Source organism: Bubalus bubalis, chromosome 3 (genome assembly GCF_019923935.1).
Source record: "Bubalus bubalis isolate 160015118507 breed Murrah chromosome 3, NDDB_SH_1, whole genome shotgun sequence".
Lineage (NCBI taxonomy): Eukaryota > Metazoa > Chordata > Mammalia > Artiodactyla > Bovidae > Bubalus > Bubalus bubalis.
In genome coordinates this window covers 64,345,433-64,370,103 of record NC_059159.1, presented here as the reverse complement: position 1 = coordinate 64,370,103, position 24,671 = coordinate 64,345,433, and the positions used below count along the sequence as shown (strand labels likewise).

Here is a 24,671-nt window from a genome sequence, read left to right as displayed (position 1 = left end):
CGCGCGGCGGCGGGGGTGGGGAACGATTGGTGACCCTTGAACCGGAAGTGGTTGGCGGCGCGCGGGCTCTCGGCGGGACAGGCTGGCACTGTAGCCTCTTGCTGCAGGATGGTGGGCGGTGGCGCGAAGCGTAGACTCCGCGGAGAGGGGCCGCAGGTACCGCATTGAGGTCCGAGGGCGGCCGTGGGCCCGAGGATCGCGCGGCGCGTTTGTCCCCGGCTGGAGGGCAGGCCGCGCGCTGCGGTCGGAGCGGAGAGCGGCGCCGCGCCTCGTCTCCGGGTCCCTCGGGGGCGCGTTGACAGCTCAAGGCCGGTTACAGTCTCGGGGCCCAGCCCTGGGGCGGCCATAGCCCGGGGTCCTAGGGGTCAGGTTGGCGCGGCCTGGCGGACCTCCCCCGGGGGGCGGGTTGACTTAGCCCACTCCCCCTACACCACCCTCCCTGTCCCACCCGCAGGATGGCCTGTGGGGCCCCTCCCGTGGAGCCGTCCCCGAAGCCGGTGACTCGGGGGAGCGGTGTCGGGGCGCTCGGGATAGGGAAGAGGGGCGCTCACTCGGAGGGGCCGTCTGCTTAGGCTTTCTTGCATCTCACGTGCGTCAGCACTGCAAGAACAGGAAAGAGTCCGGCTGGAAAGAGTAAAGGAGGGTTTCCAAAACTTCCTTCAGGCGCGCTGTCAGCTGGGGTGCAGGTGGTGGCGGGGTGGGGGTGAGACGGTGCCGGAGGGCCAAGTTCTGGGCGGCCTTTGCCCCTATCGCGCTTTCTCGGAATACAAGGGTAAATAAAGGATAAGGGCAGCCCTGAGGGGGACAGGTACTACATAGTCTTGAACTCTAGTTATTGAGAATTGGGGGATCCTGAACTAGCATGTGAGCTCAGGCAGCGCTGAAACGCTCGTTCCTCCCTTTAAAGGGGCAGTGAACTGCTGTGACAGAGTGTTAGTGTTAGGAAAAAAGTCTCAGAAATGAAGAGGAGTCCACAGAGGCTACGGTTAACCTAATATAGGTAGCACTTATGTATTCTGTGTTAGCACTGTTCTGTCTGTGTCTACAAATAATTTATTGTCACAGCCTTATGATATAGGTACTACATAGACATTTTGTGTAGCTGAGAAAATAGGGCACAGAGGTTAGATAACTCGCCCAAGGTGACAGAGCTGGAAATGGCAAGAGTCAAGAATCTCCCTGAGCAGCCTAACCAGTATGCAAAACTGCCTTTTATCGAGGTACATTTAAAGGCTCTTCTTTATAACATCTTAGATTTGCGCCTGTCTTTGAAAGTCTAACCAGAGGCTGTTACACAAACAAGAGGGAGGGTGGGTCAGGGCTTGATGAGTTCCTGCTGTTGCCTGTTTGCAGTTGGAGAGGCAGCATGCAGTGGTTGAGCACCACCCTCACCCCCCAACCCCGGAGCTGGCCCACCTGGGGTTCAGTGCGGTTCTTCACTTTCTAGGTGGAGACCCAGGGCAAGTCACTTAACCTCGGTTTCCTCCTCTGTAGAGTGTGGCTAATCAGATCAGATCAGATCAGTCGCTCAGTCCTCTCCGACTCTTTGCGACCCCATGAATCGCAGCACTCCAGGCCTCCCTGTCCATCACCAACTCCCGGAGTTCACCCAGACTCACGTCCATCGAGTCAGTGATGCCATCCAGCCATCTCATCCTCTGGCATCCCCTTCTCCTCTTGCCCCCAATCCCTCCCAGCATCAGAGTCTTTTCCAATGAGTCAACTCTTCGCATGAGGTGGCCAAAGTACTGGAGTTTCAGCTTTAGCATCATTCCTTCCAAAGAAATCCCAGGGCTGATCTCCTTCAGAATGGACTGGTTGGATCTCCTTTGCAGTCCAAGGGACTCTCAAGAGTCTTCTCCAACACCACAGTTCAAAGCATCAATTCTTCAGCATTTAGCCTTCTTCACAGTCCAACTCTCACATCCATACATGACCACAGGAAAAACCATAGCCTTGACTAGACGGACCTTTGTTGGCAAAGTTATGTCTCTGCTTTTGAATATGCTATCTAGGTTGGTCATAACTTTCCTTCCAAGGAGTAAGCGTCTTTTAATTTCATGGCTGCAGTCACCATCTGCAGTGATTTTGGAGCCCCAAAAAATAAAGTCTGACAGTTTCCACTGTTTCCCCATCTATTTCCCATGAAGTGATGGGACCGGATGCCGTGATCTTCGTTTTCTGAATGTTGAGCTTTAAGCCAACTTTTTCACTCTCCTCTTTCACTTTCATCAAGAGGCTTTTGAGTTCCTCTTCACTTTCTGCCATAGGGTGGTGTCATCCACATATCTGAGGTTATTGATATTTCTCCTGGCAATCTTGATTCCAGCTTTTGTTTCTTCCAGTCCAGCGTTTCTCATGATGTACTCTGCATATAAGTTAAATAAACAGGGTGACAATATACAGCCTTGACGTTTTCCTTTTCCTATTTGGAACCAGTCTGTTGTTCCATGTCCAGTTCTAACTGTTGCTTCCTGACCTGCATACAGATTTCTCAAGAGGCAGATCAGGTGGTCTGGTATTCCCATCTCTTTCAGAATTTTCCACAGTTTATTGTGATCCACACAGTCAAAGGCTTTGCCATAGTCAATATAGCAGAAATAGATGTTTTTCTGGAACTCTCTTGCTTTTTCTATGATCCAGCGGATGTTGGCAATTTGATCTCTGGTTCCTCTGCCTTTTCTAAAACCGGCTTGAACATCAGGAAGTTCACGGTTCACATATTGCTGAAGCCTGGCTTGGAGAATTTTGAGCATTACTTTGCTAACGTGTGAGATGAGTGCAGTTGTGCGGTAGTTTGAGCATTCTTTGACATTGCCTTTCTTTGGGATTGGAATGAAAACTGACCTTTTCCAGTCCTGTGGCCACTGCTGAGTTTTCCAAATTTGCTGGCATATTGAGTGCAGCACTTATAGTACCTGTTAATAGCTCCTGAGGTACTTCTGGGGATTAGATGAGTTGCATCTATAGGTGTTTAGAAGAGTGGCAGGCACTGTAGTAAGTGCATAACAAGCACTTACCACTAACAGTGTTTACTGTCATCTTTATTGCTGTTAGTTAGTATCACTACTGGGGCTTCCCAGGTGGTGCTAGTGATAAAGAGCCAGCCTGCCAATGCAGGAGACTTAGATGCTCCTGGGTCAGGAAGATCCCCTGGAGGAGGAATGGCAACCCTCTCCAGTATTCTTGCCTGGAGAATCCCACGGACAGAAGAGCTTGGCAGGATACAGTCCATGGGGTCGCAAAGAGCAGAAACAACTGAAGCAACTTAGTGTGCATGATAATACCATCAATTTTTTGATCCAATTTGAACAGCCTTTTTGTTCAGTTTAATTTTTTATGACCTGTGACACATTGTAATCTTTGGCATAATCCACTGTTATCACTGGTCATGGCCCACTTTGACCTCATTTGTTTAGTTATAGAACAAACACCTGGGAAGCCATTGCCCAGCCCAGGGACTGAAAGGAGAACCACAGCTCTCCATCTTCACGGTCCTCACTTGTCCTTTCTGCCCAGCGCCTTCCTGTCGCCCTTATTCATTGCAGCTACAATCCTCAACTGTCTGTTTTTCCTTTGTCTTCTTATTTTACCTTTATCACCCATGAGTTTATTGTGCCTGTCTGAACATATTTTGAACTTCATAAAATGGCTGTCATGCTGTATATAATCTTTGGGGATTTTTTTCTTCATTTAATGTTGTTAACATTGATCCATATTGTGTGTGGCTGTTTCCTTTTCACTAAGTAGTACTCCATTTTGAGCCCTCTGAACTCATAATCACAGAAAACTAACCAGTCTGATCACATGGACCACAGCCTTGTCTAACTCAATGAAACTATGAGCCATGCCATGTAGGGCCACCCAAGACAGACGGGTCATGGTAGAGAGTTCTAACAAAACGTGGTCCACTGGAGAAGGGAATGGCAAACCACTTCAGTATTCTTGCCTTGAGAACCCCATGAACTGTAGGTAAAGACAAAAAGATAGGACACTGAAAGATGAACTCCCCAGGTTGGTAGATGCCTAATGTGCTACTGGACATCAGTGGAGAAATAACTCCAGAAAGAATGAAGAGACGAGACCAAAGAAAAAACAACACCCAGTTGTGGATGTGACCGGTGATGGAAGTAAAGTCCGATGCTGTAAAGAGCAATATTGAATAGGAACCTGGAATGTTAGGTCCATGAATCAAGGCAAATTGGAAGTGGTCAAACAGGAGATGGCAAGAGTGAACGTTGACATTCTAGGAATCAGCAAACTAAAATGGACTGGAATGGATGAATTTCACTCAGATGACCATTATATCTACTATTGTGGGCAAGAATCCCTTAGAAGAAGTGGAGTGGCCATCATAGTCAACAAGAGTCTGAAATGCAGTACTTGGATGCAGTTTCAAAAATGAGAGAATGATCTCTGTTCATTTAAAAGGCAAACCATTCAATATCACAGTAATCCAAATCTATGCCCCAACCAGTAATGCTGAAGAAGCTGAACGGTTCTGTGAAGACCGACAAGACCTTCTAGAACTAACACCGAAAAAGGATGTCCTTTTCATTATAGGGGACTGGAATGCAAAAGTAGGAAGTCAAGAAACACCTGGGGTAACAGGCAAATTTGGCCTTGGAGTACAGAATGAAGCAGGACAAAGGCTAATAGAGTTTTGCCAAGAGAATGCACTGGTCATAGTAAACACCCTCTTCCATCAACAGAAGAGAAGACTCTATACATGGACATCACCAGATGGTCAACACCGAAATCAGATTGATTATATTCTTTGCAGCCAAAGATAGAGAAGCTCTATACAGTCAGCAAAACAAGACCGGGAGCTGACTGTGGCACAGACCATGAACTCATTGCCAAATTCAGATTTAAATTGAAGAAAGTAGGGAAAACCACTAGACCATTCAGGTATGACCTAAATCAAACCCCTTACGATTATACAGTAGAAGTGAGAAATAGATTTAAGTGTTTAGATCTGATAGACAGTGTGCCTGAAGAACTGTGGGTGGATGTTCATGACATTGTACAGGAGGCAGAGATCAAGACCATCCCCAAGAAAAAGAAAGGCACATAGGCAAAATGGTTGTCTGAGGAGGCCTTACAGATAGCTGTGAAAAGAAGAGAAGCAAAAGGCAAAGAACAAAAGGAAAGTTATAACCATTCGAATACAGAGTTCCAAAGAGTAACAAGGAGAGATAAGAAAGCCTTCCTCAGTGATCAGTGCAAAGAAATAGAGGAAAACAATAGAATGGGAAATACTAGAGATCTCTTCAAGAAAATTAGAGATACCAAGGGGACATTTCATGCAAAGATGGGCACAAGAAAGGACAGAAATGATATGGACCTAACAGAAGCAGAAGATATTAAGAAGAGGTGACAAGAATACACAGAAGAATGATACAAAAAAGATCTTCACAACCCAGATAAATCAGGATGGTATGATCACTCACCTAGAGCCAGACATCCTGGAATGTGAAGTCAGGTGGGCCTTAGGAAGCATCACTATGAACAAAGCTAGTGGAGGTGATGGAATTCCAGTTGAACTCTTTCAAATCTTAAAAGATACTGTGAAAGTCCTGCACTTGATATGCCAGCAAATTTGGAAAATTCAGCAATGGCTGCAGTACTGGAAAAGGTCAGTCTTCATTCAAGTCTCAAAGAAAGGCAGTGCCAAAGAATGCTCACACTACAGCACAGTTGCACTCATCTCACATGCTAGTAAAGTAGTGCTCAAAATTCTCCAAGCCAGGCTTCAACAGTACGTGAACTTCCAGATGTTGAAGCTGGATTTAGAAAAGGCAGAGGAACCAGAGATCTAATTGCCAACATCTGTTTGATCATCGAAAAAGCAAGAGAATTCCAGAAAAATATCTACTTCTGTTTTATTGACTATGCCAAAGCCTTTGACTATGTGGATCACAATAAACTGGAAAATTCTGGAAGAGATGGGAATACCAGACCACCTCACCTGCCTCTTGTGAAACCTGTATGCAGGTCAGGAAGCAACAGTTAGAACTGGACATGGAACAACAGACTGGTTCCAAAGAGGGAAAGGAGTCCGTCAAGGCTGTATATTGCCACCCTGCTTATTTAACTTATATGCAGAGTACATCATGAGAAACGCTGGGTTTGATGAAGCACAAGCTGGCATCAAGATTGCCGGGAGAAATAGCAATAGTCTCAGATATATAGATAACACCACCCTTATGGCAGAAAGTGAAGAAGAAGTGAAGAGCCTCTTGATGAAAGTAAAAGAGGAGAGTGAAAAAGTTGGCTTAAAACATTCAGAAAACTAAGATCATGGCATCTGGTCACATCACTTCATGGCAAATAGATGGGAAAACAGTGGAAACAGTGAGAGACTTTATTTTGGGGGGCTCCAAAATCACTGCAGGTGGTGACTGCAGCCATGAAATTAAAAGACTCTTGCTCTTTGGAAGAAAAGTTAAACCAACCTAGACAGCATATTAAAAAGCAGAGACATTACTTTACCAACAAAGGTCCATCTAGGCAAGGCTATGGTTTTTCTAGTGGTCTTGTATGGATGAGAGAGTTGGACTATAAAGAAGGCTGAGTGCAGAAGAATTGATGCTTTTGAACTGTGGTGTTGGAGAAGACTCTTGAGAGTCCCTTGGACTGAAAGGAGATCCAACCAGTCTATCCTAAAGGAAATCAGTCCTAAGTATTGATTGGAAGGACTGATGCTGAAGCTGAAACTCCAATACTTTAGCCCTGATGAGGAGAACTTTGAAAAGACCCTGTTGCTGGAAAAGATTGAAGGCAGGAGAAGAAGAGACGATAGAGGATGAGATGGCTTGATGGCATCACCGACTCAATGGACATGAGTTTGAGTAAACTCTGGGAGTTGGTGATGGACAGGGAGGCCTGGCGTGCTGCAGTCCATGGGGTCGCAAAGAGTTGGACACGACCGAGCAACTGAACTGAAAACTCCATTGTTTGAAAATCCTGTAACCATTCTCCTGTCAATAGGCATTTTCATTTATCCTATTTTCCACTCATAAAACAGTACCTTTCTATGTATATCATCTGGTTCATAAATGCACTTTGCAGACTTTAAATGATACCTAAAGTTACAAGGTCAATTTGATCCTGAAGGTTAGGATTTCTCAGTTTTGGTTCTGCGGACATTCGAGCCAGTTAGTTAAGCTTCTCTTAAAGGGCCCCTCCTGTGCTGTAGGACACTTAGCAGCGTCCCTGGCCTCCACCCACTAGAGTAGCAGTAGCACACGCTCCCTCCCAGATTTGTACAATCAACAATGTCTCCAGACACTGCTGAGTGTGTCCCCCTGGAGGCAGGATGGCTCAAGTGGAACAACCCTGATGTAGATGGGAAAGGAAGGACAGGAAGGAAAGTTCCTACCACTTCTCAGAGACTGAAGATGCGTAACCTTTGACCAGGAATTTTATCTCTGCGGAGATGGGCCGGGTATCTAAGGGGCATTGCAAAGCCTAGCCTACTTAGAAAATACACTTATATTGCAGAGATGCTGGAGGGAGTTTTATAACCAATCTGGCATTAAAGGACCTTTTCTGAAATAATTTTTTAACTGTTTTAATTGTTTTAACCTCTCATATCCAGTTATATCTGACAATTTCCTTCCGGTATGATTGCTTAGTCTGTTTAAACAAGAGGCATGATGGCATCCTGTTTACCCAAACAAGGCAAAACCTGCTCTTTTCTTTCTTTTTTTATTTCATTTTTATTTATTAGGCTATAGCCAATTAACAATGTTGTGATAGTTTCAGGTGGACAGTGATGGGACTCAGCCACACATATATGTGTATCCGTTCTCCCTGCAAACTCCCCTCCCATCCAGGCTGTCATGTAACATTGAGCAGAGTTCCCTGTGCTCTACAGTAGGTGCTTGTTGGTTGTCCATTCTAAATGTAGCAGTGTGTTCATGTCCATCCCAAACTCTCTTATTATCCCTTCCCCTGCATCCTTCCCCACCTCAACCCCCACACCCCACCCCCAACCATAAGTTCATTCTCTCAAGTCTGAGTCTGTTTCTGTTTTGTAAGTAAGTTCATTTGTATCATTTCCTTTTAGATTCCACATATAAGGGATGTCAAAGGATATTTCTCCTCTGTCTGACTTCAGTCAGTGTGACAATCTCTAGATCTACTTATGTTGCCACAAATATTCTTTTTAATGGTTGAGTAATACGCCATTATATATACACACCACATCTTTATGTATTCCTCTCTTGATGGACTTTCAGGTTGCCTCCATGTTTTGGCTATTGTAAACAGTGCCTCAGTGAACACTGAGGTACATGGATCCTTTCAGATATGTTTTACTCTAGATATATGCCCAAGAGTGGGATTTCTGCATCATATGATAGCTCTATTTTAGTTTTTTTAAGGAATCTTTATACTGTTCTCCATGATGGCTATACCAGTTTATATTCCCACCAACAGTGTAAGAGGGTTCCCTTCTCTCCACACTCTCTCCAGCATTTGTTGTTCATGGATTTTTTGAAGATAGCCATTTTGACTGGTGTGAGATGATACCTCATTGTAGTCTTGATTTGCATTTCTCTATTTAGCAAAGTTGAACATGTTTTCATGTGCCTCTTGGCCATCTGTATGTCTTCTTTGGAGGAGTGTCTGTTAACTCTTTTGTCCATTTTTTGACTGGGTTGTTTGTTTTGATGTTGTTAAACCTCATGAAGTGTTTGTAAATGTTGAAGACTAATCCATTATAGGTCATATTACATGCGAGTATTTTCTCCCAGTCAGTGGGTTGTCTTTTCATTTTTTTTTTTTTTATTGTGTTCTTTGCTGTGCCAAAGCTTTTAAATAGGTCCCATTTGCTTTTGTTTTTGTTTCCATTATTCTGGGAGACAAAAAAGATATGCTGCAATTTATGTCAGAGAATGTTTACAGTGCCTGGTCTCACATTTAGGTCTTTAATCTATTTGGGTTTATTTTTGTGTGTGGTGTTGAAGAATGATCTAATTTCATTTTCTTACAAGCAGCTGTCCAGTTTTACCAGCATCATTTGTTGAAGAGACTGTCTTTCCAACATGTGTAGTATTGTCGCCTTTGTTGTAGGTTAATTGGCTGTAGTTGCATGGGTTTATTTCTGGGTTTTCTATCCTGTCCCATTGATCTAGATTTCCATTATCTTAGAGAGATGTGTTTAGATATTTGTTGTGTGTGCCCCTCCTGACCCAGTATATTATATACTCTTTTTTCTCTCCTTGCCCAAAAGAATCCCCAGATTTTACTCATACACCATATAGTTTTAAAGAAAATGCATGTATCTCATAGAGTTGGATGAATAAGATAAGCGATATCGTTAAACAGTCCATATTGCTGAAATTACTTTTAGAGAAACTAAGTTTTGTGTGCTGATTTTCAGTGTGAAAAACCGGTCGATGTGAAGAAGAGTAAGTCCTATGAAGCTGACGTGCCCAGTGACCTTCGGAAAGAGGTGGAAAGCCATTACAGGCTTCCTCTGCCTGAAGATTTCTACCACTTCTGGAGGTTCTGCGAAGGACTTGACCCTGAACAGCCAGCTGGTGAGTGTTCCAGAACCTTCCTCCTGCTGCTGCCAGTGGAAAAGGCAGTAGGAAGCTGGACTCAGGATCTAAGCAGTTCACAGAAAGGAGCTTCCCCAAAGAGGTGTGAAATCAGAGAAGCAGAAGGTGATGGTGTCACTGTGCCGTGTTACACTAGCAGAGGCGCATCGCCCCGCAGTGCGCTCTGATGAGCGGGGAGGACGGGCGCGCACTCCGACCGTGAGCGTGACTTACAGCTGCTTCTAGGAGCCTGTTGTACGGACGCAGTGAACCCAAACCTGTGTTCAACAGCAGCGAAACAAGAAGTAGGAAACAGCGTATGTGCTCACAGTCACACATCTGTTCAGTGGACTGTATGTATAGTTTCAGAAGAATCCGGCAGATTTGCAGGCAGTAATAAAGCATCGTGCCTGGAATATTTTAAGTGAAAAAAGAGACCGTGTATAGCTTTTGCTGCATTAGTATTACGTCAGGAACATACACAGCCACGCACACAGATACACACCACACACAGACATACAGACACAACGCACACACACAGACACAAGCACACATCCCTGTATACTGTGTGGGCATACTGTCCCTAGAAGGTACACCAAAAACGGGTCATGTTGCAGCAGTTACTTTTCCTTGTTACCCTTTTGTACTGATGGAGTGTCTTCGTGCGCTGTGGGGAAGCACTGCCTGGACTGTAGACTGTAGACAGGAATGTATACCGGGAGAGAGCTGGGCTTGGGCCGTGTTATCCACACATTGCAACCATGCAGCAGCAGCCTGTCTACAAGTATTCACAGACGTGTACAAGCGTGTTAGCAGAGATGGCTGCTGAAGCAGTGTTTAGAATGAAAATGTAACAAACAGTAAATGCCTATCAATAGAGTAGATATCCTCTTTCTTTAAAGAAACATTTAGTAGCCTGAGAAACTATTCAGAGGATTTAAGTGAGAACAGGATGAAGAACTAAAAAGCAGAGTACAAACAGCAAGATCTCCCTTTATAGCCCTATCTCATATCTGTTCATGGAGGGGGATGTTATTTCCCCCCTCCAAGTCAACTATCTCCATGCCCTTCTCACTGTTGGCCCTTCCAAGAGTTCTCCCTCCGCGGCATCCTGGGCCCTGGTCCTGCCTCTGCGGGAAGCAGAGGGGCCTGTCTGTCGTAAGCATGCACACCTGGCAACTCCTACCAGTGACTGGAGAAGGAAGTGGATTCAGCCTGGGTTAGGGTGAGCCAGATGGAGCACCCAGGAGGCCAGGAATTGAGACTGATCAGTAGTTGAGGTGGGGGAGGGAGGAAGTACTTTAATTAAACACATTTGTAGTTAAATTACTTGTCCTCATGGGCTAGCCCTCTTGCCTCTCCCTTGGTCTGGGTGTGCTCAAATATTTGAGGCAACAGCTGCATTGCATAGTAATGAGACAAGCTAAACGTCTGCAGCTCTAATAGGCCCCCAGGAACACAGAACTGTCCTGTTTGGGCCAAAGTCAGAAACAGCAGGAGTGTTTGAAAGGTCCTCAGTGGTAAAGTTACGAGGAAATCCTAAATGTAAGGGCCACGTCTTCATTGCTCTGATTTCTTTTCCATAGAGTGTTTACAGCAGACATCTTCAAGTGACTGAAGACTTCTTTAACTTTAGAAGCTCTTTTTAAAGACGGTTGCTTAGAAACATTTTTCTGAATGAAAGGTACTATTTTCTGCTTCTTCTAAGTAAACTTGTTTAATTCATAGATTCACTATCTGCAAGCCTTGGACTTCGATTAGTGGGTCCTTATGATATCCTTGCCGGAAAACATAAAATAAAGAAAAAATCAGCAAGCTTGAATTTTAATCTTCACTGGAGATTTTACTATGATCCTCCTGAGTTCCAGACCATTATTATTGGAGACAGTAAAACTCAATTCCACATGGGGTATTTCAGGTAAGGGTCATTTCTTCTAAAATACAGCTTTGTCTTTGTTTAGTCACTAAGTCGTATCTGGGTCTTTGTGACTTCGTGGACTGTAGCCTGCCAGGCTCCTCTGTCCATGGATTGTCCAGGCAAGAATACTGGAGTGGGCTGCTATGCCCTCCTCCAGGGGATCTTCTCAACCCAGGGATTGAACTTGAGTCACCTGCATTGGCAGGCGATTCTTTAGCACTGAGCCACAAGGGGAGCCCTTACTTCTCCCAAAATACAGCTATTGCCCCTTTTATGAGTGCAAGCAGACATTCACTGGCCTCCCCAAGGTGAAGGGCATGTACCCTCTGTTGGTGGTGTTCTAACCTACTGACCTACCCTGGAATGGATGAACTTGTTAGGCCAACCTCATCAGTTTTTCTGCTGTGCTTATAAACTTTTTTCTTTGGGGTTGAGAAGAGCTCTTTTTGCCCAGGGAAGGTAATTCGGAGCAGCTGCTATGACTTAAGTTAGGCATGTGCTGCCGAGGGCCGTGGAACAAAGCACACACTCCGAAGCAGACTGGTCCTCTTGTTTATTGTCTGGGTGGCCTGTACCAGTCCCCTGTACCCGTGACTTTCTGTGACTCACTTTCATTCCACACACCTAACAAGAATATCTGGGGGTAAATGGATACATGCAAGATGCTCAGACTTTTAGAACTAGAGCTGGTGGGGGCGGGGATCCCTTGTCCACTTGAGAGGCGCTGTCATTGATGGCGGGGTGAAGGACAGAATGTGGAGGGAACGTAGGGGTGCTGTGGGCACCCAGGGCTGGGAGTCGGGCCCTGACCCGCTGGCCTCCCGCTGCCCGTCCAGGACCTTAGGTGAGTCACCTGGTCTCTCTGTGTGGTTTCCTAGTCATACAGTAAAGGGACTTGGTCGTCGGTATGCTTCCAGTTCTTTACCACAAACATTCTGTGGTCCTCCTGTCTCGTTTCTTTTTGCTGCTCCACCTTCTTTCTTTTTCACAGACTGTAAAACTGGGGTGGGATGATTGTATGTAATTTCACCTCCTTTTGACAAGCTTTATTCCCCCTTTCTTTGTATTTAGGTGTAAAAGTAACTAGGTCCTAAGAATCTTAATTTTAGGTTCTGTTATATAAATGAGATTTGTTGTGGATATTCCTAAGAAGCCTAGAACTTAAACCTAGCAAATTCATTAGCAATTTTTTAAAAGACATGCAGATATAAATTCTTATTTTCAAACCTAAAATCCTCCCTTTTGATAAGTTATGGGCAGCTAAATTTTTACTACCTTTCGTTTAAACAGGGATTCTCCTGATGAACTTCCTGTATTTGTCGGTACAAACGAAGCAAAGAAAAATTGTATAATTGTTCAAAGTGGAGATAATGTGTTTGCTGCAGTCAAGTAAGAAAATATTTCACTACCTCTCCTATTGATATTTGTTTACAATTTTTATACCGTAGCAGTCTGTCTCTGATTTTTAGAGCATTTCCATGAATTTTGAAGACTTCCCTTGCATACACACTTCATCTTTTCACCAAACAATAGACTCTTTTCTAACTACTTAATGAAAATATTACTTAAACTTGACCTTATTTGTCCCATGGCAAGGTCACAGGATTTTTAGGCATCTGACTTTAAACACAGTCATGGCGAGCTCCTACTGAGAAGCTGCATTACGTGAAATGTGATTCACACAGGAGGTTGAGTGTCGTGAAGCAGGCAGTCCGCACATCCTGGGGGCAGGGTGGGAGTGAGGGGCCGGTGGGGGGGTGTTGTTGACTCAGCTCAGTGATGGGTGGTCTCTGACCCCCAGAGAAGAGCTGGGGAGTGGGGCTCTGGGACTACATTGTCTGTCAGGATCTGGGCCAGTGAGAGGGAGCCCCTTGCCCACCGTCCCTGGACATTGGGGACGGGACAGGACGGTCATGTGCCTCTGCGAGCCAGTGGGGCTGGATCCGGTCTCCACCCTCTGATATCAGGGCCTCGTCTTCAGTAGGGTAGGGGGGCGAGCGGCATGAGCTGAAGCACAGGGTGGGCGTCACGGGGGCACCTTTTTCTGTCCTGGGCAGCTGCAGGCCCCGTCCGCAGCAGCTGTGCAGTGGACTGTAATAAAATGAAGAAAGCATCTGACTCGCTAAGTAGATCATGTTTGTGTGACGTCTTTTAATCACCTGCTTTTAAAAAGACTTTGATTCCCTGTGCTTGCATGGCACAGATTGGCAGTAAACAGAACTCGGACTCAAGTCTGTCGGTGCGCCTGCAGGGCCCCTGCACGTGCAGACCGCTGCGTCCGAAGGGCGGAGGGCTCCCGGCAGGCTCCCTTCTCTCCTGGCAGCTCTGACGTTACAGAAGGTGTGGCTTGCTTTTCATATTTTATATGGTTCTTCACACCCTTCGTTGTTTGTTTCCTTGTCCTTCTCCTGCACCGATGTGTGGGTTCATGGGAGAGAGGCTTTTTCCTGTGCGCGGCGCCTGCTCTGTGAGTCAGGCATTCATTCCACAAACTCTGACAGCAGAACCACCACGTTTCCTTCAGTCCTACTGGTCTTATTAAAAAGAAAGTTCAGTTGTTATCTAAAATAATACAAGATTGTTCTGGCATTTTTTAGCTTATCAGAACACAGAAGAAAGAAAACAAAAATTCATTGGTGATAAATTTATAATTTAGGGGAAGACCACCAAGGATTTGAGTAGCTAATGTTATTCAAAAAATGTTTTGTACTTTGGTAATTTATATCAAACATATGTTTGATAAAGTATTAATAATACTTCTATAGATTATAATACTTTTCATTTATTATAGATTATAATACTTTGTGTATATTTAGTATAATTTTTGAGACTTTATTGAAATCAGTTAATTAAAATAATTTGTATATCAGCCTGAGTAAGGTGTTTTCAGGCAGACCATTTGTTAAAAACAAATTATTTATGCCTAGGGAAACTAGTTTTCTTTGTGTAAGATTTAATAGTAGCCCTAGAAAATGCAAATTCGGCTAACAAAGGTGAGTAAAAATTAAAGAGTGGTAATACCCAGTGGAGATCAGCCCTGGGTGTTCTTTGGAAGGAATGATGCTAAAGCTGAAACTCCAGTACTTTGGCCACCTCATGCGAAGAGTTGACTCATTGGAAAAGACTCTGATGCCGGGAGGGATTTGGGGCAGGAGGAGAAGGGGACGCCAGAGGATGAGATGGCTGGATGGCATCACTGACTCGATGGACGTGAGTCTGGGTGAACTCCGGGAGTTGGTGATGGACAGGGAGGCCTGGCGTGCTGCGATTCATGGGGTCACAAAGAGTCGGACACGACTGAGTGACTGAACTGAACTGAACTGAATGCCCAGTGGTGTTTACCGTGTAAGAAATCCTTGTGCTCTGTGTTAATTGGCAAAACGTTTATGGAGAGCAGTTGGAATACGGCTGTTTATATATTTTTTCAAAGATTTCTTCACAGATAATGAAGGTTGCCAGGTACTGTGCTGCACCTTAAATTGGCAATTCCATTCCTAGCTCCTTATCTGAAGAAGTTTTGGGTTCGTACACAGATATCTGTATATATTGCAGGTTATTTATAAAAAGGAAAAGTTGGAAAAAATGCACATTTCCAGCAGTAGAGAAAATTAGGTAAGTAAACAGAGACTATCCATGCAATGTAGCACCGGGATATTGATCCATCAGTTTAGGAAGGTGTGGACACATTGCGTGAGGAGGTCATGTAACAGAATGGTGTGGAAAGGTCCCCGCTTCACATCCTGGAACGCACACAGAAATCCGGGTAGACTGGAGGTTTTAAAATTCGTATCTTTATACAACAAAATTAGAAGTTATTTTCTTTATTCTGTTCTTTCTTTTCCCTAAAATAATTGTAGCAGTAGTCTGGACCTCACATACTCCTGAAAGGTCTCAGAGACTGTAGGGTGCACAGGCTGCTCTGGGCACTGATGCTGAGTTAATGGTTTGAGGCCCGCACATGGGAGCTTCACCTCAGCTGCTGCTCCTCAGCTCCTCCAGAGCAGGACTCGGGAACATTTTTTAAAACTACCTATTACAGGTAAATCTGAGTGTAGCCCAGAGGTGCACTTCTGTAACTTTAATTAAACAAACATTCATTTCAGTGGACATTTAATGGGTGCGTACTTCGATTGGGGCCCAAAGACCATTTAAAACACTTGCTACTTTCTCTAAATATGGCCAGAGTGTCAGGTCTTGGGTCGAGTTGCACTGTTAAATATCCTCTTCTCCTCTCCCCTGCGCCCGGACGTCCTCTGCCGCCCTGCCTTGCTGTCCTGTGTCCTGCGGACTTACTCTCATAGGCCATGACTTTTCAAGCAGTGGCTCTGAGTAGAGTCCTTGAAACTGGGAACCCAGGAGGTTCTGACGTGTGCTCAGTTCCACAGCGGCTCTCGGACAGTGGGGTGTCGGCTCAGGGGCCGTGAGGGGCGCTCTGGGTCGTGGTGGGGGTGTTCTCTCATCCCTCGACGGGCACGAGGCAGCGGGTGAGCGGCAGACAGTGTGGTCACAGCACGGCCACAACGCGAGTGTCAGCACGGTCCCCAGGTTGCTGACTGAGCTGGAAGGACGAATCAGGCCCTGAGGCTGGGCGCCGGGTGGGACGTGCGGAGGCTCTGGCTCTGAGAGAGGCCCTGTGGGACCAAGAGCTGAGCTCAGCTGTTTTCCACTTCCACTGGAGAGAGTGGCCGGCACACAACTGGGTATTCTGACCTGAGTGTTCGGGAGACGTTTTCTCAAATGAACTGATGAAGACAATTGACTGCTGTCATTTCTAAAAATTCAAGATTTGAAAAGCAAACATTAGAATTGGGGGAAGTTGTAACCAGCCTTGTGAGCATGGCAGCCGCTCACTTCCTGAAGACTTTGCTACTGTGATGGGTGGTGCTGTGGCTGTGGTCTCCCCCACCGTGACGGGACGGGGAGTCTGGTGTGACGGCGAGCTTCACTCTGGGGGAGCACTCTATAGCCTAGTGAACTGATCTTTTCCTCACGAGCACCGCAGGAGTCTCCCGAGGTCCAGGCTCACTCATGGCTCTCGTGGAACAGCACAGGATGTTCTGGCTCTTTCCGTGGGTACATCTCCACCACATCAAGCACCACAGAGCGGTGTCAGCTCAGGTTTGAAGCTGAGACGGAGCTGAGCAAGCAGGAGCGGAAATGGTCCTTGCCGGGCAGCAGGGCCGCCGGTAGGGGTGGGCCCTGCCCCGAGAGGCCCTCCCCTGGGCCCGAGGGAGGCAGGGAGGAGGCGCGCCGTGGAGAGGGGCAGTGAGGGGAGGGGCCCCAGGCCCGGGCCGCAGCGTGCTGTGCGGTCGTGTTGACAGACCGACCTCCGCCTCCCGGCTGCTGAGGCCACACAAGGTGTGCTGGGACTTTGCTGTAATTAGGAGACACTGATCCTGGTGGTCTCGGCTTTAACCAGCGCACATTCATTCTCTCAGCTTGGGTACGGAGTGGTCCTCTGCCTCAGCTTCCTGATCTGTAAAATGGGGTTGAGAACAATGCCCCAGCAGGCACTGCCCAGCGTCAGTGCTGGGCAGGAGCGGCTTCCTCCCGCGAGCCTGGCAGTGGCTGCAGGAAGGGGACTGGGCCAATTCCAGCTTGCTCTTGCACTCTTGACTTTCTGCTCTAGCGGTAGAAGTCTTTTTTAAAAAAAATTACTGCAGTATAGTTGGTTTACAATGTTGGGTTAGTTTCTGCTGTACAGCACATGAATGAGTTACACATATATCCCGTTTTTTAGATTGTTTTCCCATGTAGCTCATTACAGACTATTGTGTAGAGTTCCCCGTGCTGTATACAATAGGTCCTTCTTAGTTATCTGTTTTATATAGTGTGTACATGCCGGTCCCAATCTCCCAGTTTATCCCTTACTTCCTGGTAACCGTAAGTTTGTTTTCTACATCTGTAACTCTATCTTTTGTTTTGTAGATAAATTCATTTGTATCCTATTTTTACGATTCTTTCCCTCACTTCACGTAGTATGATAGTCTCTGGGTTCATCCATGCTGCACAGATGACATTATTTCGTTCTTTTATTGCTGAGTAGTATTCCATTGTATGTAGGTACCACATCTTCTTTACCACCCCTCTGTTGATGGACATCTAGGTTGCTTCCATGTCCAGGCTGTTGTGAATAGTGTGCAGTGAACACTGGGGTGCACGGACATGTCTTTTCAGATTATAGTTTTCTCCAGGTGTATGCTCAGGAGTACGGTAGCTCTGTTCTTAGTTTTTTGAGGACCCTCCATACTGTTCCCCATAGTGGCTGCAACCAACTTACGTTCCCACCAACAGTGTAGGAGGGTTCCCTTATCTCCACACCCTCTCATGCATTCTTAACATAAAATTATTTCCATAACTGGCAATAATGTACTATTTCACATACCTTTAAAATTTATTTTGTATACTTCGCTGGTGGTCTGGTAATTAAGACTCTGTGCTTCTACTGTTGGGGGGCATGAGTCCAATCCCCTGTGGGGGAACTAAGATCCCACATGCCTTACCATGCAACCAAAAAAATAAAAGTGAAAATAAAAGTTACTTTAAAAAAAAGTTATTTTGAATTGCGCTTTTGTATTAGCTTATAAAAGTTTTCCTTTCCTTTACATTTTTAAAATTTCTTAACACAGATTTGAAGGTAACATTTAAAAGAATTTGCTGATGTTTAAGTATTATAAAGGTCCTCCAGTTCTGCACAAGTGGAAAGTTGTTTTTTGGTGTCTCCACATTCTTTTCTCCTGTTACATCAGACTTCTGCAAGGTTGTATGTCAGATCCTAGCATCGAGTGATGCAACATACACTTGGCTTAACCTCACTTTTTAAGTACCTTACGTCTTGGTTGTAGACAGCACAGGGATAAACAGATCTTGTTTGCTGTTTCTGTGACTGGCAGGTATTTATTAATACTGCTTTTCTCTTGTCTGAAGAATCTGTTAGGGGCTTTGAGAGAACGTTGGTGGTTATTCTGCCTTCTATTTCTCGGGGTTTGATGTCTGTAACTTGGCTCCCCTCAACTTCCCAGGGTCGGTGCACTTAGTACAGTAGCGTACATACGAACGAGGGCTACATACTAATGAGGGCTTTTACTTCTTTTTCAGATTATTTTTGATGAAAAAACTTAAAGAAGTAACAGATAAGAAGAAAACTAGTCTCTTGAAAACCATAGATGAGAAACTCACAGAAGCAGCTAGAGAACTGGGGTTCTCCCTGGAGCAGAGAACTGTGAGGATGAAGCAGAGAGACAAGAAAGTATGAATCCTACCTGTCGGTCTGTTTGCTGTTTCAGGGTTGGGGGGCGGCGGGGGTGGGTTCCTGCTCTCCTGCATCTCCTCCCCTCCCCTCCTGAGGAGAGCTGCCCCCGCCTCCCACAGAGCTGGCTCCAGGGTGGTTCGGGGGCTGGACTGGAAGAGTCCTGCAGGTGTGGTGGGCACGAGACAGGGCACCCTCGCTGTGGTTGCAGAACTCAGGCCAGGCCAGCCCGGTCTCTCTTTAGTCTTGACCTACCAGTCGCTCATCTCATAGTAGAAGAGCGGCTTTGTACCTCACACTTGCTTACATTTCTTTTTTTAATAGCTAAGGTTGGATGATTTCATGCCAGGTGATTTTGGGTAGATTTGTAAAGGTCTGCCTTACGGGCTTTATAGTCAGCCCTGAGGGTAGTTGGCATATGGGCGATGTTGTTCCTGAGCTGTGTACTGGGGTGTGTGAATTCCTCCAGGAACTGGTGTGAGAAGTCTTCTCTCCTTGCTATTGAGCCCACCAGCCTTCCTTTTGCGCCTGCTGTGTGAGTGGAGTTTCATAAATAGCAGATACCTCTGGGTTTGGGATCCTTCGGGTTTTTCACTTGCACCTGCCTGGGTAACTGAGAAGCTGAAAGAATTCTGCTTTGGGGCAAATGAGAATTCTCTGAGTCCATCCTGATAACCCCTGAGGAGGGACATTTATTACTGGAGTCTGGACACCCAGTCTCCTCCAGCCTCTGAGCAGTGTCTCCTGCATGTGGCTGCTTCATCTGTGCATTCTCAGCCAAATGAAGTACTAGTCAGCCCTGAATAAGCTAGTACTGGTAACTAAGTACTTTAGCTTAGTTATTAAAAATCCTACTCCAGTTCCTTTTCTGATCCTAACTCAGCTGCAGGGGTGGGTGACTTTCAGGTAAGTTGTAGTCACTGAATTCCTGTCTTATCAGCTCTTTTAGTCCTGGAGGTCAGGAAGTAGTTTCTAAAAGTGTCCATGGCATGAAACTCCCTGCATAGGGATTTCATGTTGCTGTTTGACCTCTCCAGTTTTCACCAGGGGCCTTTTCCCACCTTAGAGTGAGGGGGAGGGGAGCGTGTCTCACCCCACTGTGACATAGCCTGGTAAACACATAAATAAAAAGAAAAAAAGCCTTGGAACCATGATTTCAACCATGGTGATAATGGTTGTCATTTGCCTCCATAAAGGGCGCCCCAAAACTAGAAGCTGCCTGACTTAAGGGAAGTTTGCTGGCAAGTCTGAATGCTCCTGGGGACCTGCGTTTCGCTGACGGGCAGTTCTGGCCACATCCCCTCCTACTGGGCGGGCCTCTGGCTCTCTGCACAGCAGCTGTGGCTGGGGACTGAACTGACACCACCCCCTGCCTCTGTGGCGGGGCACACGGGGGTGACTTCCCTATGCTGACAGTTAGTAAAGGCCATTCATTGCACTGCTCTGTAATTATTTCAAGTGCTTGACTTCTACCTGATTTTAAAGGAAAGAAATAATAGTAAACTTCTGCCCTGGGGTCCAAATTTACTGAAATAAAAGGCACAAATTATATTTTGGCAGAAGTCTTAAGAGTCTGTGTATGAGCTTTATTTGCCCCCTTTGTTGTTTTCGTCTATTTTCCATGTTATTTTTGTTTTATTTAAGGTGGTGACAAAGACCTTTCATGGGGCAGGCTTGGTTGTCCCAGTGGATAAAAATGATGTTGGATACAGAGAGCTCCCTGAAACGGACGGTAGGGTATTTATGTGGTCATGAGCATGTGTTAATGTGTGGGGGGAGTTTCCTTGTGTTGAATAGGTGGATACAGTTCCCCACCCCACCTGCAGTGACGAAGGGCTCAGGCTCTGGGGTCAGGCAGGCTTGAACTGAAGCTGGGTTTGCAGCTGTGTGGCCTTAACCAGTTGTATAGCTTTATTAAACCACGTCTTCCATCTGTCACATGGTGAGTGGCAGTGAGTACTGTCCAAAGGGGTGTCTGGGAGTAACCCGATACATAAGGTGCTTATTATTAATGCACTGCTTGCCTAACAGCACTCGGAACAGTGTTTTTACAAGTTTAAACAATACGAGCCTATGGTCTAGGTGACTTTTTCTACTAATTCACAACCTTTGACATTACAGTCAACTTACACCATAGTAGTTACTGAAACAGCAAGTGTTTGTGGACAGTTTTCCATCTGAGTGTAGGTTTTTTTTAGCTTTTAGAAGCCCATCCTGAGTTACTTCTTCTGTAAGTACTCTTTGCAAATGGACTTTTCATACACAAAATCTAACTGTTGCTTTGTTGAAAAGGATACACAAAATCTGATGCTTTGTTGAAAAGGAGGATAAAATCTCTCCTGAGCGCTCTGCCTGTCCCCTTGCCCTTCCCCTTTCGTTTTCTCCTGGGAACACCCCTTCATCTGGCTCCCTTGGGAGGGGAGGGGTGGGGCGTGCAAACAAGAGGGCATCGAGATCAGACATCTTAAAGCACTGGTTTTTTCTATGTGGATAAATGTTAAGCAGTTTTCTCTATTTTATCTCAAATTGCATTTGTGCTGTGGCCCCACACCCCCATGTTGGTAAAGGAATTGGTAAAGGTTTAATTCCACAGTGATTTGTCTCTTGTATTTTTCTGTACTGCTTTTTAAAAGTAAGTTAGACAAAGGCAAAAAGAGCAAACTTTACTATTAGGATTTTTTTTTTAAACCCAGCTTCTGGTGTGGATGAGCCCAGAGTGGGGCTCTGTGTATGCTCGGTCTCCATACTGTTTTTGATTTTTTTCAACCATTTAAAAATGAAAACACATCTTAAGGACAGTTAAAAACAGGTGGGCCAGGCTTGGCCATGGTCTGTGCACCCTGGACTAGCCCAGGGAAAATCTCTGGAAGTTGGTGTGACTCCTGGTTGTAGTTAGACTCATGGAGAAACAACTTTGCTGGAACAAGAAATGGTTTTTGTTAAGATTCGAGCATAAAAATGGCTAAAGTAAAACGGCTGATGTGTTACAGCACCAAGGCAGGAGGCCCCAGGGACGGTGTCACGGGGAGGCGTGGGTGCTCACAGCTAACGCTGCGGCCCTGCTCTCTCAGCCAGCCTCAGGAGAATCTGCGGGACAATTGTGGAGGCCCCGAGCGACGCCGACAGACTGCAGGCCTTTGCCCCCGTCCAGGAGATGATGACCTACGTGCAGTTTGCTAACGATGAGTGCGACTATGGGATGGGGCTGGAGCTGGGGCTGGACCTCTTCTGCCATGGCTCCCACGTGAGTGAGCACCCCCCCACACACACACATGCGTGGGGTATGGACTCAGCTGGAATTTCAAAATGAACTTTTTGAAATTATTTTAAGCAGATTCTTGAAAGATTCTTGAGTTCTAAGAATATTTCCTATTTGAGGTTCATCTTATGTTTCTGGCCAAGGTGAATGACCAAGACTTTTTTGCCTTCAGGTATATGTTAACATGGGGCTTCCCAAGTGGCTCAGTGGTAAAGAAACCCGCCTGCCAATGCAGGAGATGCAGGTTCGATCCCTGGGTGGGGAAGATCCCCTGGAGGAGGAAATGGCAACTTGCTTGGAGAATCCCATGAACAGAGGAGCCTGGCGGGCTGCACTCCTCAAAAGAGTTGAACATGACTTAGAAACTCAACAACAAATGTTCAAGTAACCTATTAGCTACGTATACAGCTTCAGTGTGACACACACACCTTCTTGGGCTCCATCTCATTCTCCATAGGGGATCTGTTCTGTGTTAGATGAAGAGCAAATGCTATTTGGCAATATGCTTTAAAATCTTTAAGACTTAGTGGCGATGTTTTATCACTAACACCTCCTCATTAAACAGGAGACACCCACTCACAGTTCCAGCAGGGGGTACCTCAGCTCTAGTTGTTTCAGGGTCAGGGAGGCAGGTGATACGGTGACTTCGGGGCTGTCACCTGCCTCAAGTCCTGTCTTCCCAGCAGTGGCCGTGGGAGTGTGGGGAGCGCTCCCCGACCCTCTGTCCTGCTTGTGGCCGCAGTCTGTCCTCCCCGGCCACGGCACCTGGAGACAGGTGAAGGGTCTGCATTCGGGACGTGGGCTCTGTTAAACAAGTGCCTGCTGCACTCTCTGGCTAATGTCACCTTCTTTGGTTTTTCAGTATTTTCATAAAGTTGCTGGCCAGCTTTTACCTCTGGCATATAATCTGCTGAAGAGGAATCTCTTTGCGGAAATTATTGAAGCTCATCTAGCAAACAGGAGCCAAGAGGACGTGGACCAGCTTGCAGTATGAGGGGGGCTGCCTCTCTGGTGTACAGGATTGCAGAGCTTTAGTGTGAAACATGTTCTTCTGTTTTTAAGGACTACAGGAAATAAATGGATGGCAACTTTTCTAAAGCTCTGGTGGCCTGCTTTTCTTTCAGCCAGTTGGGTCACCTGCACGGTGATGCTCAGCTCACCTACGGATGAGGGGGTTCAGCCCCACTGTCCCCTTCAACAGCAGGCCATGCCCAGCGCCTGTGGATGAGCCCGGAGGAGTTGGGTCCCGAGACTAGGGGTTAACACGAGCTGCAGCCACAAGGACGGGGCCTTGGGGCCCACCCCAGACCCTCCCCAGACCCTCCCCAGCTTCAGGTGGACAGCATTCACTCAGCCCCTGGGGTCCATTCCTTCCGGCACTGCTCCCAGGGCTCGGTGTGCAGTACAGTACAGGATGCGGACACAGTGTGTGCTCAACACACCAGGAGGGTTTTCCACGACAAAGTATGCACTGGGTCTCCAGTGCAGTCCAAGGGGAGCTGTGTTTCACCAGATGCAGATCCTTTTTAAACCTGACAAGACATCCCTTACCTTACAGACTCAGAGCTCACGGTCAGATGCAAAGCAGCAAGCTGTGGATGGGCCACAGGCCCGTTAGCAGAGCTTCCCCCCGAGGTCACCTGGCTCACCCCCATCTTGTAGAACCAGCTGGGCCTGCCCACGGAACTCTCCAAAGTTACTGTGTCGCCGCCTCCTGAGTCCCAAGACCTGGAGTCTTCGGGACAGCAGAAGCAGGACACACTCCCGGGGAGGCCCTGGAGTCAGACGAGCCTCCGAATGGACGTGCGCCTGGTGAACACCGTGCCCCTCGCTGGGTGCCAGGGGGAGTCTCTCCAGCACTGCCGGAGATGACACGCCCACGAGTCACAGCTCCTCTCAGCTGAAGCCCATGTCCAGCACCGTCCCCCTGGCCACAGCCACTGAGACGCAGCAGACGGGGCCTCAGTCCCATCCAGGACTGGCCCGTGCTGACAGAGGGCCCAGGCTGTGATGCAGTCCCTTCCCTGAGCGCTACCTGCAGGGTCCAGGCGCGTCTGAACGCCAAGCGATTTGTGTTAAAAACCCGACACAGTATAGAGTGTGTTAAAACATAGTCTAACCTTTGAAGCAGTACTTGAGCTCTTTCCACAGATTTGTTTAATTTCTAAGGTCCTTGTTAATATTGCAGAAGTATTTAGAAATAGTTGTTAATGTGTTTACCTTAATCTCAAGTGTACCTTCCATTAAAACGACGCAAGCTGGCTACAAATTCTCGATTCCTTTAACCGTGCTGCTTGTTGATACAACCACTTCAAATGTAAGTTTTCTAAATTTGCCTTCTTGTGATTCAGTAATACAGATTTCAACAGGATTGCTTATCAAAGAATAAATGAAAGGATTAAAAAAAAAAATTCAGCTCACCATCCATTGCTCACACACCTGTGTGTGTATCATCAGAAGGCGTGGTGTATCAGAACCAAAATAGGATTTGTGCACCAGTGCCAAGAACATGGCAGTTACAATGTGAAGACTACAGCTATGAGCAGGGCTTCCTGAGAACAGGCTTGTGAAGACACTTCCAGGCTCCACGCCCAGCAGCTGTGTCTGAGGGCTGCTCACACATTTTGGGAGGGGCCAGCCTTCCAAGGCAGAGAAGGCAATAGCACCCCACTCCAGTACTCTTGCCCAGAAAAT

The 24,671-nt window shown here is 46.4% G+C and overlaps 1 protein-coding gene across 2 annotated transcripts; it reads left to right on the top strand.

Annotated features, from left to right (window-relative positions):
- Nucleotides 1-23,075, top strand: LOC102389468 (histone PARylation factor 1). 2 transcript variants are annotated; one of them, XM_006061812.4, is made up of 8 exons: nucleotides 1-156; nucleotides 9,392-9,551; nucleotides 11,280-11,469; nucleotides 12,760-12,858; nucleotides 18,568-18,718; nucleotides 20,363-20,450; nucleotides 21,790-21,962; nucleotides 22,840-23,075. In XM_006061812.4, exons 1-8 carry the CDS (start codon nucleotides 109-111, stop codon nucleotides 22,969-22,971), a joined length of 1,041 nt encoding a protein of 346 aa, XP_006061874.4. In that variant the 5' UTR covers nucleotides 1-108; the 3' UTR covers nucleotides 22,972-23,075. The 2 variants fall into 2 exon arrangements, with proteins under 2 accessions (XP_006061874.4, XP_044795614.2); XM_044939679.2 differs by lacking the exon at nucleotides 12,760-12,858.
- The last annotated feature ends 1,596 nt before the right edge of the window (nucleotides 23,076-24,671 follow it).